Consider the following 22,228-nt stretch of genomic DNA (forward strand, 5'->3'; position numbering starts at 1 on the left):
GGCTTTTATACATTGACGTTTCTTGATCAGATCTTTCGTCTCCTGTGATAGCTTTTTGGCATCGTGTCTAATGCAGTTAGCGCTGACTTCTATTGCACACTCCTTAATGATGCCCATAAGATTGACGCTCATTGCTGCAACAATAAGGTCCTCTTCCTGAATTAAAGCCGAAGACCTGCTCTGTAGCTTGATTCGCAATTTGGGCTCCTCAACGTCCACTTTCGGCTATGCCGCTTGCGGAAGAAGGTATTCATTATCCGCATATTATTCTGTTCTGCATACTCTACTAATAACTCTCCCCTGCTATTCCCCCACTGACTTGTCTCCAGCCTGCTTCTTGCCTACCCTGGCATTGAAGTCGCCCATCAGTATAGTGTATTTTGTTTTCACTTTACCCATCGCCGATTCCACGTCTTCATAGAAGCTCTCGACTTCATGGTCATCATGACTGGATGTAGGGGCATATATTGGTACGACCTTCAATTCGTACCTCTTAAGTTTCACAACAAGAGCTGCCACCCTGTCGTTAATGCTATAGAATTCCTGTATGTTACCAATTATATCCTTATTAATCAGGAATCCGACTCCTAATTCTCGTTTCTCCGCTAAGCCCCGGAAGCCCAGGACGTGGCCGCATTTTAGCACTGTATATGCTTCTTTCGTCCTCCTAACTTCACTGAGCTTTATTATATCCCATTTACTGCCCCCTAATTCCTTCAATAGAATCGCTAGACTCGCCTCACTAGATAATGTTCTAGCGTTAAACGTGGCCAGGTTCAGATTCCAATGGCGGCCTGTCTAAAACCAGGGTATCTTAGCACCCTCTGCAGCGTCGCAGGTCTGACCACCACCGTGGACAGTTGCTTCGCAGCTGCTAGGGACTGAGGGCCGGGGTTTAATTGCTGTATTCATACAGGAGGTTGTGGCCAAGTACTGCGCCAAGGTGGCCAATCCTGCTCTGGTGAGGGAGAGCGTCACCGGTTCTGGTCACCGGATTAGGCCGCAATCCAGGCCTGTTTATGCAATTTTATCGACACGTGCATTTTCTTTAATCCGGTAGAAAATTGCGCGGCACCGGGATACGAACCATGGTCCACTTGCACGCGAGGCGGATGATATATAAGAAAATCGACATATCGCCATACTTAAGCGTCAGGTTAATGCTTAGCTTATGATGAGAATGGCCGCGAAAAGCAAAAATTCTTTACTTTGTGACCACTGTGTACCACATGAATACGTCGAAAAACTCGAACTTTCTGAGTGCTGTGCCATTGTTTAGCGTCATTTGAAATGAAAGTAAAATAAAAACAACCAAAAAGCTTGGACGACAGAAAAGAAGGGAAACAGAACAGCGCTATCACTAATATTTCTCTGAACGCAAAGAGGACGCGAGCAATCCTAATAATAATGTTAAAAATGTTAACATTTCCTCTGAACCCCGCTGGAGAGAAATTGTCGCCAAGTCTGCTTTATTTATTCGGGTTTTATTGCATTATTCGGCATCTACCATTTCGAATATTCCATCTCCATCTTCCTTTCGTATTTAAAACCTCTATCCCCATATTGTACCGATATATCTGCGCTTCCGATGACTACGATCCCCTCATTTTCTTCCGTGCTTTTTTATTTCTGTAGTGCATATTTACTCAACGACCTGCTATTAAACGGTGCCAATGTAGACGCCAATGCCTGCCACTCCCGGTCACATTTTACGAGCCATCAAAGCTGTTTCTGAATTTTTTACTTACACAGCCTCTATTCGAGTCTCTGAAAGGGCCATGTGGGCACGAAGTCGTATACTGTCATAATCGAAGCTACTGTACCTATTCTCATCATCATTATTTATACCTTTTCTTTTCCTTTCCTCCAGTTCCGTCGCCATTGAGCAGGGTAGAAGGCTAAACGATGTCACCTTAGGTCGAGCTCTGTTTGTTGAAAAAATTCTGAACTCTCACCTGGTATTTCTTTCAGAAACACTCAGACGTGCCTCTGCAGGTATAGTGTGGTTGTATCGATGGATGGATGGATGGATGCTATGAGCATGCGCTTTGAAACGCGAGAGGGGTTTAATTGCGCCACCGAGTTCCTTGTCTGATTTTGCCGAGTGTGTTACCTACTTTACATTATTTTTTTTTATGCGAAGCTGTTTTCTTTGCTAACCTCGCCCAGTATCGTGAGCCAAAGCTACAGCCTGGCTATTCGCTTTCCCCATAAGCGGACCAATCACAACGTCTCGAGATGGCATTCGCCTCAGTGCAACCGCGGAGTGCACTGTAAAAGTATGCACAACTATCTGTATTCAAAAGTGCATAGACACTGAATGGAGAAAGAAGTTGAGAAAGTTGGCAACCAAGTAACGGGTAATAAAAAAAAATAGACAAGCGGGAGTCATCGGAATGGAAAGCAACATAAAAAAAAATAATGCAGTTTTACGTGCCATAACCACTAAATGATTACGAGGCACACCGTAATGAGGGACTCTGGAAATTTAGACCACCTGGGTTTCCTTAACGTGCACATTAATCTAAGTACACGGATGTTGTCGCATTTCGCCTCCATCAATATACGGCCGCCGTGGCCGAGGTATGATCCCTGACGCAACCTGACGCCTAGCAGCTCAACACCGTAGTCGCTCAAGAGAGAAAGAGACACCGAATTGGCTGTAAAGAATGAAAAAAAAGACAAGGCACATTTACAGGAACGGGAAGAATGAAATTTGGAAGGAAAACTTGTTGGATAACAAAAAGGGTAGGGGCTTGCTATATATGAGGCTCTAGCTGGTTGCCTAGGAACAAAATCATTCCGGAATAAATATTCGCAACAAGATTAGGCATGTGAATGCTGCAGCATAATTTCAGAGACCATTCGCCACCTCCTAATGGCATCCGAAAGGATTTATCCAATGAAACGCAGAAGTAACGTAAACCTTCCAAAAGCTCTTCAATTTAATGTGGCTGGAAATATCAACCACTCAGCAATCGCTATAAGCCAGGGAAATTAGGAGTATTTGTGTATTAAAAGCAGGAAAAAAACTTGATACGACGTGATTCATTGCAAGTCTAGGTAGCGATACAAGGCAGATAGAGAATCTCTGATAAAAAAAGGGATTATGGAGATTGATATAGAAACGCTGGAATTATAACACGTACAGTACAGCTGATCCGATCAAGCAGGCTAGGTGACTGTCTTGACGCCGTTTTATAGGGCATCATGCTTAAAGTCCATTATAAGCCATCATTAATAACATGCCCCAGCCGAGCCGACTGGTAAAGCTGGTGCGACAGCTAAAGCGAAGAACGGGTACATTCTTCAAAGAGAAAGAGATAAGATAATGCAGCGAAAGGCAGGGAGGTTAACCAGACGTAGTTCTGGTTGGCTACCCTGCACAGGGGCAAGGGGTAAGGGGGATAAAAAAAGAAACCGAGTGGAATGGGGAGATACAAGAAACCAACAACAAAGCTCAAGATAACCAGTGCAATAAATTTATTCGCAGGCATTTTTCAGGGAATGGGAGTAAAGCATCATCATTAAAGTCAATTTATCAGCCTCAGCAATGTGTACATGCACCAGCTAAGCCGACTGGTGAAGCTGTTTTTCCGCTATGAGCATCACGTTTTTCCGGGCAGTCTTGAGCTTCCTTCATTGAAAAAAAATGCGTACCAACTTAACAGTTTTGTTTCTACAATGCCAGGCGCTGAAACTATTGATAACTTTACCAGAAAACTCGAGAATATTAGGACGGCACTTAACTCAACTTCACTATTAAGAATGCTACTATAGATATCTTTACTACTATATTTTCGAAGAATGTTATCTCACTCTTTTGTTCAATCCAGGAGGCATGTAAATTTATTTTAACCATGGCAAAAGGACTGCGAAGAACGGACGCGTTCTTCGAAGAAAATCAAACAGGTGGCGCACAGTACTCCTCGCGATAACTTTATTGTAAGAACTTTATTGGCAGGCATTTGTCAGCCGTAGTCAGAAGGAATAAGATTAGCCCAATTTTGTTTGTCAAAATGTTAGCGCACAGCTATAACAGTTGAGCTCCAGACCGCAAGTTCTTCTGCGAAGGCACACGACACGTCTTGGCGCCAGAGTGACATCCAGAGAGGTCACTCCTGCCAGGCGAATATCCGGCTACATCGATGCCGACGCCACCGTCAGGTGCGACGGTGCTTCCCGACGGGCTCGTCCAATTTCGCGGTGTGTGCTGTGGTGTGAACGAGACGCTTCGACGGCTTCTCAGTCGTGTGCGCCTAGGTGGCATGACAGCATATGGTTCCTGTGGCCACCTACGGTATAATATTTTTTGCCGCAGACAGCGCACTCAAAGGATGGTTCGCCGTGTGTAGCTAAATGGCTCGTGAGCTTCGAAGGCGTCGGAAACAGTTTACCACACTCGGGACAGTTGTGTTTTTTCCCAAGCAAGTGGTCAGCGGCGTGCTTTTCGAAGGCCTCCGCGTCGGTGAAAGCGAACCGGCAAAGATGGCACACTTGGATTCTGTTGGCAGCCTCGTTGTCTCGCTGGTGCCATGCTGCTTCCCTGGTTTCTTCGGGAACTCTGCGATAGAACAGATCAGGAGGGCACTTCATTAGTTAAGCTTTGCCGCAAAGAGCCCAAACTTTGGATCACACAGTTCATTGAAGGAAAACCTACTGCTATCGAGTGCTACCGCCTTTGCAAAGGCCACATTTATTTGACAGTGCCGACGCTTTCCGATGATGGATTTGGCGCCAAAGAACAATCGCTGTGTTCACCAAAACTTTAAGAATGAAGAAAGTTCCAAAACTGCGTTCTCCTTCGGCGGCATCGAGCCGTGTTGCACGATGCTAAAAAACAACTAGGCGAGAGAGTCCCATTGGTATGATGTTTCGTTGTGTTTGCTGGACCACAGCAGAAATGGCAAAACCCCGAAATTTACCTTAGTGTCGTCTGTTTTGACGGGGATGAGAGAGGCCGGTGGCCACATCGGGGAGTCACAAAACTGACTCCTTATGGGGTGTACTTATATCCACAGTAATAAGTTAAGGGATGTGCACTTGCATGGATCCTCGAAATCTGGTGCAGTAGTCAGGCGCGTTGACTGCTTATACAGGTACATGAGTCTTGGAGGGTCCACCGAAATCCATCTTGCTCGCATGCCTTCCAGAATGTAGAATACCATTGCGCGCGCGTGCGTACACACAACACACACACACAAGACACACACACACACACACACAAGACACACACACACAAGACACACACACACACACACAAGACACACACACACACACACACACACTTAAATGTAGGTTTAGCATTGCCCAACCCACAGACCTGACCCACCGTAATTGGCAATAGATTGACCAGCTAAAGGCTTAAAACCATTAGATGTAGAAAACTTCGCTTTATTAAAGGAATAACACAGTAGAGCCTGCGTTTTATCCGTATTAGGTAGGGTGAGTTGTTGGCTGAGTAATTTCCTAGGTGCTTGAGGCGTTATATCGGCCCAAGTGCTTTGTCTACGTACAATCCAATTGCCCATTGCAAATGTCTCGTGTGAATCGTATTCGCCAAGACAGCACCAGCACCCACGGCGAGCAAAGCACATAGGAGCTCGCCCAGAATTGTTCACCGGAAAGAAGCCTGATTATTTGACAATCTGCACGTAACGGCGTGTCTCGGTTTGACATGCTTCAAAGTAAATGTTGAACAGAGGCTCACCTGCTTCCGTCCAGATCAGACGGTGCAGTGCTTGCACCCTGGGCCAAGTTGTAGTGGCCGCTCGGCATCGTCAAGTAGGACCGAGCTGTTTCTTTCCGGGCCACAGTCACCTCGTCCTGTACGGACCGTGGAGGCGGTGACTTCCTAGAGCAGAATAGTGCAAGGCGGGGTCAAATGTCCCGCAATCTAGGAGGGGTTGCCATGACGCATTCCTGCACCCTCTGCCCAAACTAGCTCTTAATATGAAGACATGGCACTGCGCATGCGCGTTCTTTCTAGCTCGTGTGCCTAAGTACACAAGTCTCTTGCTTCATCAGAAGGCGATATCACGCAGTTTGGCATGTGTTCGCTGATCCCAATAAATTTTCATCACGACCTGTATACCCATATTTCATAGCGCTTCAACGTAGCATACAGTGGGGGTTTGTCAGTTTCAAGAGAGCCACAAACTACTGGCGAAGGCTAAAATATATCATGTGCAAGGTATACCTCTTATCACATTACAAATATACAAATCCCACGCACACGTTCAAATAAAGTGAAACGAAGCAATATGAAAGCGGTTAGTAAATGATCTATAACTGACTGCGATGCACACACTTTTCTTTCGTCCTCTGCAACATGTTATTTATGCAATATTTATGCGTGTCCGCCGCGAAGGTTACCGCATTATTCTCTAGCAATTTCTTTTTTTGTGCACCGCACCACTCACAAGCTATGCCGAAATACAAACTGCGAATCAGGCCCATGCTGAGTGCCAGATGTCGCAGTGATGTCACGATGACGAAGGTAATGCGTAATACTTGTCGAGAGAAGAATGGTTATGACACGTGCATGCACCAAAGGGTACAACGCGTATCATTCAACGTTTAAGCAATCTGCACCTCTTGCGTCCCGTAGCAAATGGCCATTTCACAAGATTTGCCATGAACAGGCACACACCGAGTGGCTAAAGCTACGAAAATAATGTTTGTCATAGCATCTGTTCACTCTAATCCGCTTCTACATTAACAGAACGGTGCCCTATATAGATGCTTGTGAGCCGAAATATACGCTAGTTTGATTTGGTATACAGAGCAAGGTGCGTTAAGTCGCACTACGTCTACTACTTACATTTGCACTGTTCAAGGGTACTACACGCAAGCTGAGACAACAATGGTTAGCAATCAAACACAAGCTCGCGTAACAGAAGTTCCCGGGTACATTGTAAAGGATTCGTTGCGCTGGTTGTGAACATGTGTATATAGACAAAACGGGCAATTTCGAAAAAAAAAATCGAACAGCCCAACTATGATGTCAGCATTAAGCATGTGCCAATAAACACTTTACTTGAACACGCCGTGTCCAGGCGCCATGACATCGACTGGAATAGCGCGAAAATAATTGGAAAGGAAAAGAACAAGACGGCAAGGCTTTACCTGGAATCGCTTCATAACAAGGCGACTGCGCAGACGCTAAATCACAGCTCATGCAATCTGCCCCCGACATACACCGTGTACCTACGTCGCAATATGAGGTGTATATAACCGACCTTCAATTTCCTTCACTGGGAAAGGGGCTCCCAAGGTGAGGCCGAAACGTCTTTTATTGCGATAGCAATTAAATGGACACTCCAGGCACACTTATGCAGTCGGCGTCCCCGTCGCCGTCAGGTTCCGTATGAGTGAAAGCGTGTGAAGGGGAGCCGGCAAACACGGTTCCATCTCGCGTGCGCGAGCGAGGAACGCAGCCCGGATGGGTGCCCTCTCCTCTGGTGCGTAAGCCTGAAGTTGTATTGAATTGAATGGAATTGAAAAAGTTGAGGAGAGGGGCGTTCTTATCCGGCAGCTGCTACGGTGCCTCGATGTCCTCGAGCCACTCCTACAGAGTGGAGACAACCTCGGCGTCTACTACGGCGCTGACCACACGAATCGCGGACTAGACGTCCTTGACGGACGACGCGTTGCCGGCGCTCGTGTGTCTTGAAAGCGGCCTGCGGCGTGGCTAAAGTGCGCGCCCGCGCGGGCCTCATTCAAAAAGCGATCTGCGAAGTTTGCAGAGGGCGGATTATGTCGTATGCTCCGTATGCGCTGTGCTTTCGACGTCTCATTCGAGCGGAAGCGAGACATGCATGAAAGTCAATTCACTTGCGGCTTCCGCGATTCCTCACTGCAGAATTTTGACAGCAAGCTTCCGCGCTCATCGAGAGAGTTGTGTTCATGTATGCCTGTGCGCGCTTGACACAGTGCTGGTTAATGTAGTTAAAATACATTTACGGGCTATTTGGTTTGAATCCATGATGGAGTGTGTAAGCACGACTGAACAAAGACGTACAAAGAAGCAGACACACAAAGACAGTGCTGTCTCTGTGTTTCTACGTCCTCGTTGAGTCACGCTTAGATATAATGTGATTGGTAATTTAGTTTGTAGGTCTACGTTTACAAGTTTATGCGGCTGATAAAACTACTATCCTTAGTTGGTAAAGCTATCTACTAATATACTAATCTACGCCATTCGGGCGGAACAGCAAATGTTTTTAAAAATCACGTAATTCTTTTAAAAATCACATTTCACATAGCATAGCTTAATAATTAAGCTGGGTTATCCTAGACGGAAACGGCACTTGCACGAGCAATGAAAATTTATCTGTGAACTATTAACAAAACTTCCCAATATCTTTTGAAATAAAACTTGACGGCACACACTGCAAGACGAATTCTATCTAGTGGGTTATCAAGGAGTATCCACTTCGAACGAGTTTTCAGGATGGCACAAGAACTGAGGTACTGATTTGCGAAAATGGCGATGAAGTACATTTTGGCCCCAGTGACGTTTGTGCTTCATTGACTAACAAGAACCTTCCTTAGCAAAGTAAACAGAACAACAGTGCGTTTTTACCGCAAGTTTGACGGTGCACACCTAGATTTCAGTGCTATGTGTGATGTGTAATCACATTTCATGCAGACCATCTTGCTGCTTCATATAATTAAATAATCTGGAACTGACAGCCATTTTGCTAATCCAGAAAGTATTTTATCCAACGTCGCACCCGGAAGAGCATAAACAAATGGATTTATGAACGCGGACGTTTTGTCGGCCACCATGGACGCGCACTTATTGGGTGGCAAATAACTAGTGCGCCTTTTTCTAATAAACGAAAATGCGCACATCAACGGCGAGTTTTTTCAAGCACATATCAAGCCAAGCTTTCACTACGTGGCAATAAAACTTCATCTTGAGCGAACCTTCTTGCAGCATAGCGTTTGTGCACCCGCTATACAATATCAGCAAGAAACGGACTCCCCAACCACACGACGCGTATATTACTTTGTAACTGAGAGTGACCAACTTTCCAGCACACCTTTTCCACTTTCAGACAAAGTTAATATCCCTCGCCGTAGCGGCCTATGAATTTGGTGCTGCGTTGCAAAGCCAGAGTTAGTGTGATCAAATACCGCCTGCTGCGGCCGTATTTCGATGCCGACCTGATAAAACCGCTCTTCCGTGCGGCACACGTTATCAACTTCCTGGTGGTCAAAATTTAACTGGAGTCCCCCAATATACGACTTACCTGATAATCACATCGTGGTTTTCGCTCTTGAACCCCCAGAATTTCACTTAGCTTTAGTAATACCGTACCTGCAGGACTGGGCCCCGATACTTCGCAATAGGTTGACCGGGTAAGCGCATGAAACCATAAGGCGTAGAAAGCTTCGTTTCATTAAAAGGATAAAATTGTAGAGCCTGCGTTTGAATCGCAGAGGATATTAGGTGGGGCGTGTTCTTTCACTGAATAATTTTGTAGGCGCTAGTGCCGGTATACCGGTGCATGTTCTGGGGCTACGTACAAGCCAATTTAATATTGAAAATGCCTCTTGTGTGTCCCCTATTCACAAAGACAGCAGCAGCAGCAGCAACGGTGAGCAAAGCCCATCAGAGCTCGCCTAGAAATGTTCATCGTAAAAGAGCCTAAATATTTGACAATCAGCATGTGACGGCATGTCTAGGTTTGACATTATTCAAAGTAAATGTTTAACGGAAGCTCACCTGCCAAAGTCCAGATCAGAGGCTGCACTGCTCGTACCCTGGCCGACGTTGAAGCTTCCGCCCGACATCGTCAAGTAGGGTCGAGCTGTTTCTTTCCCGGCCATAGTCACCCTTCCCGTACGTGCAGTACAGCCGGTTATTTCCCAGGGCTCGGAAGTGCAGCCGATGTCAAATTTCACGCAATCTTGGAGGGCGTGCCACGGTGAACTCGTGCACCTTGTGCCGGAGGAAATAGCACCTGGTGTCGAGACATGGCACTGCGCATGCGCGTCCTATCTAGCTTGCGCGCCTAACAATAATATTCTCTTTATCAGAAGTTGGTAAAGCGCAGTTTGGCAGGTGATAGCAGATCCTGTCATATCTATATCACGACCTGTATACCCACATTTCATAGTGCTCGAGCGTAGTGCACCGTGAATTAAGGCTTGTCACGTTTAGCAAAACCACACGCGACTGATGAAAAAATAAGAGTGCTGTGGGGCCAGCTATACTTTTTGCCAAACAATAAATACACAAATTCAACACACATGTTCGAATGAAATTGAAACGAAGCACTACGAAAGTGGTTAATAAAGGTCTAACTAACCACGGTCCATACACCTTCCGATTTTTAGGATTGGAATGGCCTAAACGATGTCGCCTTGACCCGCCATGGTCTTTTCCGGACATTACCTGTAGCCTCAATGTACCACACCCACCGAGGAAACGCACCATTTCAACTGCCGAAGCCAAGTTCATTGTGCTGGACCACTTGAGCACTGTGTTTCAAACCCATCTACAAGTGTACGCAGATGGTTCGGTGTGCGCACAAACAGATAGCTGTGCAGCGGCATTCTGCATACCATCCCTTGATGTGTCATGGTCTGGCCGACTGGATCGCGTAGTTTCCTCTACAACAGTCGAAAGCGCCGCAATCACCGCGGCTTTGCGGAAACTACGGGCCTTTTCTGCACGAGATGCCGTGGTGCTGACGGATTCCAAGTCAGCATTACAGAGACTACATCGGGGCCTACCTCTAGAGAAATTTACAAGGCAATCTCTTGCACTGATCGACGACCTAACGAGCAAAGGATTCAACATAAGGTTTCAGTGGATTCCATCACACGTAGGAATTGATGGAAACGAGGAAGCTGACGCCCTTGCACGCCTAGCACTGACATGTGTCCCAAAAGTGAAAGCTCCAAAAGCTTTTCGAAACCCTAAGGGTGCAATCCGCCTTCACTTTAGAGAGATGTACAAGAATCCACACGAATCCTGTGTGACTCATGGATTTACACACGACCAAGTGACGCTTTTATACCGCATCAGGACCGACTCCGCGTACACCCCAGCTTGGTTATTCAAGACTGGGCTTCGCGCTTCGTGTTTTCTGTGGTGACATTGGCGACATCGAACATTTCATTTGGCTATGCCTGCAGTTTGACAAAGAACGAAAAGCGATGGTCGACAACCTACAAAAAAGCGGTCTCACGCACAGGACCTTTGAAGACGTTTTCCCCGGAGGGCCCGCGGCATTCAGGAAGAGAGCGCAATGACTGCTGATAGCCTTCCTGCTAGAACCGGGGCTCATCGACATCTGGTGACACACCACTGATCTCAACTCGAAGGAGGATCAGGCGGAACAATTGCCGGCTATGTATGCCAGGCTAACCCCGCCTGCTTCAACATCACCACCACCACTAACCGCGGTCCGTACATTCTTGCTCTCATTCGTTTTATGCAACGTGTCATTTATGCAACATTAATACTTAAAAAAAATTATGGGGTAAATTACGCGCTAAAACCGCGTTGTGATTATGAGGCACGCCGTAGTTGAGGACTCCGGAAATTTCGACCACCTGAGGTTATTTAACGTCCAGCTAAATCTAACTACACCCATGTTTAAGCTCTTCTCCCCAACGAAAAGAGGCCGCCGTCGCTGGGATCCGATATCGCAACCTCCTGCCCAGCAGCCAAACACCATAGCCACTGAGCAACCACGGCGGGTAATATTTGTAGTTGTCCGCCATAAGGGTTGCCGCATCATTCTTTAGCAATTTCTTTGTTTATGCACCACACCGCTCACAAGCTATGCCGAAATACAAACTCCGAATCAGGCCCATGCTGACGGCGAGACGTCTCCGCAGTTATGTCCCGATGACGAAGGTGGCGTATAATACATGTCGAGAGAATGGTGATGACACGTGTATGCACCGAAAAGTAGGACGCGTACAATTCCACGTTTAAGTAATCTGCCACCTCTTGTGTCCCGATAGCAGATGGCCATTCTGGAGAATTTGCGATGAACAGGCACACATATAGTGGCTAAACCTACATTAATGTATATCATAGCATCTGTTCACTCTAATCAACTTCTACATTAACAGTTCGGCACCCTATACAGATGCTTGTGAGCCGAATTATATTGTCCGTAAATGTAGTGCGTTAAGTCGCACTAGGTCTGCTACTCACATGTGCCGTGTTCATTTCAGCTACATTTGCTCTGTTCAGTTGTACTACGCGCATGTGTGTTGTAAAGGATTCCTAGCGCTGGTTGCGAACATGTGTACATAGCTGAAATGGGCAATTTCGAAAAAGAATAGAACAGCACAACTATGATGTCAGCATGAAGCATATGGCAACAAACAAGCGCTTCAATCTATTAGTGATGCAAGCATCAACCGCTCCGGAATCGCGATAACCAAAAGTCGTTAAGAGTATTGGTGTAAGAAAAGCAGGAAAGAAATTGATACGGCCTGATTCGTTGCAAGTCTACATAGCGGTAAAAGGCAGGTAGAGAAGCATTGAAAAAAAAAAGATCTACAGCGATTAATACGAAAACACTAGAATGAAAGCATGTGCAGTACTCCTGATCAAAACAAGCAGGCTAGGTGACTGTCTCCACGCCGTCATGAAAGGGATACGAGTAAAGCATCATCATTAAAGTCCATTAATTAGTCACAGCAATGTTTAATTTGATCATTAGTTACATGCATGAGCTAAGCCTACAAGTGCAGCTGTTCCTCGGCTTTAAGGATCACGTTTTACCGGGCAGGGTCGTTAGCTTCCACCACCGAACAAATGTGTACCATTTTTAACAATTTTGTTTATACAATGCAGAGTACTAAAACTATTGATAACGTTGCAAGTAAGGCTCGGAAATATTAGGGCGGCACATATTACGCAACTTCACTATTGAGAACTCTACTATAAATATCCTTGGTGCAATTTTTTCCACAAAGATATCTCGCTATTTTGTTCAATCCAGGAAGCATATCAATTTATTTTAACTGCGGCTAGGGGATTGCGCAGAACGGTTGCGTTCTTCGAAGAAACCCACTGAGCTTGCGCAAAGTATTCATTTTTCATTTCATTTATTTGTTGTTTGAGACATACAGCTGTCTCATGTGCTGCAGCAAAAGACAGTATTCTTGCCTGGCAAAGACTGCAACACCCAAGGCATGTTGACGCTTTGTAGCAAACAACAGCACAAGTGTTACAATTTTCAGAATATGATAACATATCAATACAATAAAGAATTCGAATCTTAATCAAAACATGTCAAAGAAGGAAAGGAAAACAAAACAATAACACTGAGGTACATAACGAAGGTATACAATAAAGCAGCGAAGAAAATGGGTTTTAACAGATTTCTTGAACCTCAAGCTTGATTTCTAAGCTTGTAATTGTTCGAGGATTGCGGAATTATTGTTTAGCAACGTCGATATTTGAAAGTGCAATGCCTGTTTCCCGTAAATCGTGCGAATAAGCGGTATTGACACTGGGTCATGTCTCAGATTATACGGATTTCGAGATCACCACTGTAAGAACTTTATTCGCAGGCATTTGTCAGCCGTAGTCAGAAGGAATAGGATTAGCCCAGTTTTGTTTGTCAAAAAGTGCACAGCTAGAACAGTTGAGGCCCAGACAGCAAGTTCTTCTGCGAAGGCGCACGACACGTCTTGGTGCCAGGTTGACATCCAGAGAAGTCACCCCTCCTGGATGAATATCCGGCTGTAGCGATGCCGATGCCGCCGTCACGAGCGACGCTGCTTCCCGGCGTGCTCGACCAAGTTCGTGGCGCGTGCTGCCGTGTTAAGGAGGAGACCCTTCGACGGCTTCTCAGTCGTGTGCGCCTACGTGGCATGAAAGCATATGCTTCTTGCGGACACCTATGCTATAAAATGTTTTGCCGCACACGCCGCACTCAAAGGATGGTTCGCCGTGCGTACGTAAATGCCTCCTGACGACCCAAGCTGTCTTAAACAGTTTACCACAATCGGAGCAGTTTTTGTTTTTCCCAAGTGAGTGGTCAGCGGCGTGCTTTTGGAAGGCCTCCGTGTTGGTGAACACGAACCGGCAAACATGGCACTCTTGGATTCTGTTGGCAGCCTGGTTGTCTGCTTCCCTACTTTCTTCGGGAACTCTGCGAGAGAACAAATCGGGAGGGCACTTCATTTGCAAACGTTTACAGTAAAGAGCCGAAGTTTGGGATCGTGGAGTTGTTTGCAGGAAAACCTACTGCTCCCGAGTGCTACCGCTTATGCAACAGACACTGCCGACGCTTTCCGATGATGGGTTTGGCGCCAAGTAAGAATCGCCTTGTTCACCGAAATTTAAGAATAGAGAAAGTTTCAAAAGCGCGTTCTCGCTTGGAGCCATCGACCCGTTTTGAACGATGCTAAAAAGCAACGAGGCGAAAGAAACCAAGTGGCATGGCTGCAAGCCATTCATTGCATGTGTGCTGCACGACAGAAGAAACTGCAAAGCCCCGCAGTTTACCTTATTCTCGGATCGACGTTGATGAAAGAGCCCCGAGCGCACATGGACCAGCCACAAATCTGGGTCTTTATGATTTGAACCTGTGCCCACAATAATGGGTTAGGGACGTGAACACGCATAGATCGTCGAAGTCTGGTGTCATGGTCAAGCGCCTCGGCTATTTATGCAGGTGCATGAGTCACGGAAGAATCCACCGAAATCGTTTGTGCTCGCGTACCATCCAGAATTCGTGTCACGCATGAAATTAGAATACACACACATACACACAGACACACAACTACAGAAACATTACACTAGAGAGTGAACGATAATATTCGAGAAAGTCCCCGTGCATGCAGGTGCGCTTTGCGGTGAGCGATACCCTTAAGTTATTAGTGGGGCGGGAAGCGTCACCCGAAAAAGGCATAACGTTGCAATAAAGAGTGCGTGCATTTCAATACAGTGCTTTCCCATGTGTCTGTACCTGCGAAGGCGAAGTATACGGAAAGCCAATTCTACAACTTTCCTTTTCCCGCAATATGTCAGCATTGTGCTCTCCCGGCAAAATGGGAAAAATACAAAATGCAAAATACACACTCGGTGTATTTTGGAAGCCTGGCAAACATTTCTGGAAGTATGGCGGGCTCAAGATCCTCGCGATTTTCAATAAAGAGATGTACCGGCAACGGTAGACGTTGTGAAGCAGGTAATCTGTTTCTTTTTGCTTCGCTAATTCGGTAAAACAATAAATAATCGGTTGAATCAAAGCAGTTACGCTGCTACTGACAATGAAATGTGTTGCCGCTTGCTCCGCGATCTCCTCTCAGTTGAAAATCGCTAGAGAAATCCATGCACTGCATCAAACCGGAAGAGATGGTCTCGAATTATTGCTAGGAAACTGAGACTTGCCTTCTGATGACCAAGAAAACATGCGCGTAAGAAACGCCAGCTGTTTCAGTCTTCTCGCGTCTGCGTTTATTAAAACTCTGAGGAGTTCACGAGCCAAATCGACGATGTGATTATGGGCCTGCCGTAGTGGGGGGCTTAGGATTATTTTGACAACCTGGAGTTCTTGAACGTGTACTCATTGCAGGAGCTTTTTTCCATTGGGCCTCCGTCGAAACGTGGTCACCGCTGAAGGTATTCGATCCCTCGTCCTCGAGCTTAGTGACCGAACGTCAAAGCCAATCATTGTAGACAACTGGGCTTCCGATATTTTAAGTCCCCTGTATATATAAGGTTAAAAAAAGTTTCTTTCGAAGCAAAGCGTCTAAAACACAAGCGCCCTACACATTTATACCTTTAACGGGGTACTGACAAGATCTTAGACGATTCATTTTCTTGCTTTTGAGTTGCTAAAGATTTAAACATTCAAAAACATTCTTGAAAATATTAGAGAACAGGCTTGTAATCCTTTTTATTAGGATTTAGAGGAACAGAATTTTGATTTAGTGCAAGAAATAACCACTCGAAAATGTCATGACAGTGCTACTTTCAAGCAAGTATCTTCGATGGACGTCATACATTCGTCATCAAATCATACCTTTAGCCTTTGTTTCACGAGTGTAGCTGAACAATAAACATCCCGTGGCGTAGCAAATGAGCGGAGGCTGCTCTTTTAAGCAAACTTTAACAATCGAACAAGCCACACCCTGTCACCTTTTACTTCGGTGCCCAAAAAAACTGCACAGGCATTGTTCTTGCAAAGCTAAAAAAGCTAGAATTGATTTGTGTATATACACAAGAGGAAATCTTTCGGCCGCTGCGTAGTCATACACGGACCAACCTCTGCTAGACATTAAGGGGAACGCATTTCCCGCACGCTCAGAGGAAGACAGACAAAAAGTGAAATGATCACAAACTGCAGTTCTTAAGATTGCTAAGCGTGCCATTTACCGTGTCTTTCATTTATACAGAGTTGTAAAAAAATTACAATGTCACATAGCATAGCTTTATTCATTGGGCTGGGTAACTGCCAGACGCTAGCGTCAATTTCGCGAGGCGACATCGAGAGTCAACGCAGCGTAAAAACGTTCCGCACTTGCGCGTTAATTAACATTAGCTCAATGCAATTCATCGGAATTCCCAAGGGCACGCCCTCGTACCCTGGACCCTAATTTATGGCTCCCTATTGCGCACGACCTTCCACGACGTAACTGCACCCTTCAAATCCGTCTGTGGCTTGGAGTAGCATATTGAAAGGCGTACTCCTTTCTTATGGCGATGGCCAACAGCCCACTTTGCGACTTCGGTGGGAGCAATGGCACAATCGCACACCTTCTTTGGAACTGCCCCCGGTTCGACTCCCCATGATCAGCCCCCTAAGACACCCAACACCAACTGGACAAGCCCCCTCTAATAGAAGACATACTTGGAAATCGGCCTAAGGCAAGATCATTGCTATCCGCCATAAAGGCGCTGCTAAGTTCCTTAAAATACGCGGGACATTGCGACAAATTGTGACCGTACACTGTGTGACGTAGTATTGGACGGTGACACGGCGTAACATTAGGAACGCCTTCTCAAACTGCGGTACTGTGCCTAAAGAAACAATTTTGTGTCGTATGTAAGTGTGTGTTTTTTTTTTAATTCTTTTTCCCGCTCTCACTTATGGCATCCTTCTGCCGCTCCCGCGACACAGGGTAGCCAACCGAATATAATCTCTGGTTAACCACCCCGTCATTCCTTGGCCTTTTTCAGTCTCTGCAGAAGCGATCAAAATGTATGTATGACAATTTAACAAAAGGTTCTAATTATTATTAAATAATACATGACGGCACATATTCCAATGCGAATATTGCATCCGGTGCGTTATCAAAGCGAATCCACTTCGAACGAACTTTCAGGATGTCACCAGATCCATTATATTGATCCGCGAGATTGTCGATGAAATACATTTTCGTCCCAGTTATGTTTGTGCTTTATCGACGAAGAATCTTCAAAAGTAAAGTAAATGGAACAGCATTTCGGTTCTACCGCAAGTTTGATGCTGCATACCTCGAATGCAGTGCAATTTGTGATGTGTCATCACATATTAGAACGGCCATCTTACCGCTTTATGTCAACAAAAAACTTGGAACTGAAAGCCATTTTTCGAATCCAGATAAATTTCTATCTAACTTCGCACCCAGATAAGCGTAGGCAAATTGACGCTAATGGGCGCGAACATTTAGTCGCCACGTGTGGATGAGCATATATTACGTGGAAAGTAACTGGGCCTTTATCTATACGAGCAAATATGCACAGAGTACGAGCACCCTTTTTCAGGCCTATACGAAGGTAAGCTTTCACAGCGGGCCTATAAGATATTTTCTGCAGAGCTTGTAGCAGCGCAACAATTATGCAACTGCTCGAGAAAATCTGAAAGACACGGAACCCCCAACCACACGACGCTTGATTACTCTGTAACCGACATTGGCCTAGTTTACGGCACGACTATTCCGCGATCAGACAAAGTTAACATTGCTCGTCGTGGCGGCTTCGTGAATTTGGCGCTGCGCTGCTAAGCCAGAGCTGGCGTGATCGAAAACGGGCTACTGCGCCCGCATTTCGATTGGGGCCTGATAAAACCCGTGTTCCGTGTGGTTCACGTTAAGAACCCCTTGTTGTCGAAAGTGATCCCAAGCCCCGCACTACGACGAGCCTGATAATCACATCGTGCTTTCGGCGCGTAAACACCCAAACTTTAACTGAAGTGTAGTTTTAGTATTGGCGTAAGTGCAAGACTGGCCCACCACATTTGTCAATAAATTAACCGGGTAAGCGCACGAAACGCTAAGGCGTAGAAAGCTTCGTTTCATCAAAAGAATAACACAATCAGGAGCCTGCGCTTGAACCGTAGAGGATATTAGGTAGGGCGTGTTCGTTGACAGAGTAATTTCTCAGGAGCTAGAGCCGGTATAACTGCCGACGTGCTGTGGCTACGTGCAAGCCAATTCCACATTGCAAATGTCTTTTTTGTGAGCCGTATTCACCAAGACAGCAGCAGCAGCCACGTTCAGCAAAACCCATGAGAGCTCGGCTACGAATGTTTACCGTAGCAGAAGCTAGATGTTTGGCAATCTGCATGTAACAATGCCTCTAGGTTTGACATTATTCGAAGTAAATGTTCAATGGAAGCTCACCTGCCATGGTTTAGATCAGTGGCTGCACTGCTTGTACCCAGGTCCACGTTGCAACTGCCACTCGACGTCGTTAAGCGGGGTCCAGCTGTTTCTTTCCCGGCCATTGTCGCCTGTCTTGTACGGTCAGTGCGACCGGTTATTTCCCATGACAGGACAGCGCAGGGGCGGTTATAATACGCGCAATCTGCGAGGGCGTGCCATGGCGCATTACTAAGCCATCTTCCAAAACCAGCACCTGCTGTCGAGACATGGCACTGCGCATGCGCGTCCTTTCTAGCTTGCGTGCCTGACAACACGTAGCTCTGGCTTTATCAGAAGATGTTAAACCACAGTTTGGCACGTGTTCACAGATCCCACCAAATTTACATCACGACATGTATAGCCAAGTGTTTCATCGTGCTAATGAGTAGCATGCAGTGGTGGCTGATTAAAGGCGAAGAGACCTCGTGTACAAGCTGTCCCTTTTTGTCCAATAATAATATATGTCAAATAATAATGATAAATAATATGCAAATCCAACACACATGGTAGCATTAAAGCGAAACGAAGGATTTTGAAAGCGGTTTTTAAATACTCCCTAACTAACCGCTTTTCTGCCCGCCGTGGTTGGTCAGTGGCTATGGTGTTGGACTGCTGAGCACGAGGTCGCGGGATCGAATCCCTGTCACGGCGGCCGCATTTCGAAGGGGCCGAAATGCGTAAACACCCGTATGCTGAGATTTAGGTGCACGTTAAACAACCCCAGGTGGTCAAAATTTCTGGAGTCCTCCGCTACGGCGCGCCTCATTAGCAGAAAGTGGTTTTGGCACGCAAAACCCCATAATTTTTACCTTTTGCTTTCTTTCGTCCTCTGCAACGAGCTAGTTATACAGTACGTATGATTTTCAGCCACAGAGGTTACCGCTTTATTCTCTAGCAATTTTTTTTTTATGCAATAAACCGCTCACAAGCTATGCCGAAATGCAAACTGCGAATAAGGCCGATGCCGAGTGCGAGACGGCGCAGTGATGTCACGATGACGAAGGTAATGTATAATACTTGTCGAGAGGAGAATGTTGATGACACGTGCGTGCAACGAAAAGTAGGACGCGTATCATTCAGCGTTCAAGTAATCGGCACCTCTTGTGTCCCGATAGCAGATGGCCATTCTGGAAGATTAGCTATAAAGAAGCAAACAACCAGTGGCTAAACTTACGAAAATAATGTATGTCACAGAATCTGGTCGCTTTAATTCACTTCTAAAATAACATGTCAGTGTCCTACAAAGACGCCTTCCAGCCGCCGTATACAGGCTGTTCCAAATAAGTTGAGCCAGGAATTTAAATATGAAAGTCGCGTCGTAAGCGAATTGAACTTAAAGCATACTTTTAGCAATAGCTTTAGTAATTCAGACAATTTTTCCCCATAACTCATTGTTATGGTATATTACCCAACTTTTTAATTATTGACTGAGGACACCAAGTATGATACACAGATTTGTAGAGAACCTTAAAAAAACCACCGATGGATTTGTTACGAGACGTCTCACGCAGTCCTTTTTCCAGGGTTGCAAAGAAATCCCAATAAATATTGAGAAAATCACGTGACCGAGTGCTTCAGCAGTGGTATAATGGTGCTCTCAAGCGTACGTTCGGTGAACAATTTGAAGGTAAGGTAGAAGGCCCGCCACAGCGCAGTAAAAAGCCCCCAACACTCGTGCTGCAGAACGCCGTGAAGCTGATAAACACCGACACCGAAGAAATTGTGAACGCCGACATCGATGTTTTCGTGGATGTACAGCCGATGACAGCGTTAGTCGACACTGGTGCCGACTTCTCTATAATGATTGAGGAACTCGTGCTCCGCCTGAATAAAGCAATGACTCCATGGACTCGCATAAGGACGGCAGGCGGATAATTGCTTATGCTTACTCGAAGATCTACTGCTAGAAATAACATCGCGAATCCTTCTTCCAGGGCCGCTTTCATCGTTCTTCCTGTGTCGTATAAAATTTTCATTATTGGAATTGATTTCCTAAAAGTATATGACGCCGTAATTATCACACCGGAGCACATGGTGACGTTTTACAAGAGCCCTGTTAGTTTTTTGCTTGTCGCCGCAACACAACTCCTTTCGTCAGACAGAAGACGACGTCGTCATCCCAGCTCGATCATGTGCGCTTGTTTCGGCAGCATGTAAAGTACCGTTTCATTATGAAGGAGTTGCAGACCAAATAACCACGTTGCTCTTTACTCGCGGTATCCCAGTCGCACGAGGGATCCTGAATGTCGCCAACGGGCACATAAACCTGTTGCTAAAGAACTTTAGCACAGAGAGACAGCACCGTGCATAGGGCACGGTTATGGCTTATTTTCATGGTGTTGGGGATGTTTATACATTCAAGGCTGTCCGAGAATGTATAATATGTTTATATGCATAATATATGTATTATGTGTAATTCATAATATATGAATATACATTCATATATGTTCACGGCTTCTGTTCACTACACGAAGAAGCTCCTACGGAAGACTGAGCCCCTGTACTTGACGTCAGCTCTGCTTTGTTGCACCATGAACGAGGACGGATTTTTGCTTTATTGGCCAAGTTCAACGACTGCTTTGCATAGACGTCTAGCGTCGGTCGGACCAATTCATAGACGTCATAGCATAGACGTCCAGCGTCGGTCGGTAGACCAATTCACCAAAATCCTTATCGTGCGGCTCCCAGAGAACGTGAACACATACGACAACAAGTGACAACAATGCTTCACGACGAAGTGTTTCAACCATCAACGAATCCCTGGACATCTCCTGCAGTTCTAGTCAAGAAAAAAGACGGCAGCTTGCATTTCTGTGAGGACTACCAAAAACAAGATCAGGTGACAAAGGAGGTCGTGCACCTGCTTCCCCGTATGGACAATTCCTTCGACAGGCTTCGAGACGCATGTTACTTCTCTTCAATGAACTTGAAAAGCGGATATTGGCAAATCGAAGTAGACCCAAGGTAGCTTGAATAACTGTTTCGTGATGCCAGATGGCTGATACAAACTTAAGGTCTTGCCTATTGGCTTCTGCTCTGCCCCTGCCACGTTCCAACAACTCATGAGTGTGCTTCTGGGTCTCAAGTGAAAAAGTTCCTTAGTGCGCCCCGATGACGTCATCGTATTCACCGCTGCGTTTGAAGAACACCTCGAACGGCTTGAAGCGGTTGTGCAGTCCATACGATCCGCCAGCCTCAATACGAAGCGGGAGAAGTGCCGCTTTGGCTTCGCGGTACTACAGTGTCTTGGCCAAGTCGTCAGCCACGCAGGTGTCCACCAGGACCCTGAAAAAATTGCCGCCGTCGCAGAGTTTCCCACGCCATCCGATAAAAAGGCTGTCAGGCGCTTTCTCGGTCTCTGTGCATATTACCGCGGTTTATTGCTGACTTTGCTCGCATCGCGTCGCCGTTAACTGGCCTCACGAGAGACGAGGTTGCTTTTGTATGGGGTGATGAAGAGCAAGGTGCAATCAACGAATTGCGGCAATGTCTCGACACACCTCCAGTGATTGCTCTGTTTCATGAGGACGCTATTACATTGATCCACACTGATGTCAGCAATGCTTGCTTGGGAGCGGCACTTGTGCAGTGGCAGGAGGACAAATAA

At 46.0% G+C, this 22,228-nt stretch overlaps 2 protein-coding genes across 8 annotated transcripts in view; both read right to left on the reverse strand.

The window, feature by feature from the left end:
• Positions 1 to 18,808, reverse strand: part of LOC135921852 (zinc finger protein 555-like) — a 108,493-nt gene extending 89,685 nt beyond the window's left edge. For all 5 annotated transcript variants that reach the window (XR_011508763.1, XM_065456232.1, XM_070526239.1 and 2 more), the window contains exons 1-2: positions 18,601 to 18,808; positions 9,737 to 9,952 (exon numbers count right to left, since the gene is read on the reverse strand). Coding sequence is in view for 4 of the 5 variants with exons in the window: in XM_065456232.1 (XP_065312304.1) it covers positions 9,737 to 9,952; positions 18,601 to 18,704 (320 nt within the window). In the remaining variant the exon portion in view is untranslated. The remainder of the gene's footprint in view (positions 1 to 9,736; positions 9,953 to 18,600) is intronic.
• The window catches only part of LOC135921857 (uncharacterized), a 203,794-nt gene that overhangs the window by 116,041 nt on the left and 65,525 nt on the right, over positions 1 to 22,228 (reverse strand). The window lies entirely within an intron of this gene.

The sequence above is a fragment of the Dermacentor albipictus genome, chromosome 9, assembly GCF_038994185.2.
Source record: "Dermacentor albipictus isolate Rhodes 1998 colony chromosome 9, USDA_Dalb.pri_finalv2, whole genome shotgun sequence".
NCBI lineage: Eukaryota > Metazoa > Arthropoda > Arachnida > Ixodida > Ixodidae > Dermacentor > Dermacentor albipictus.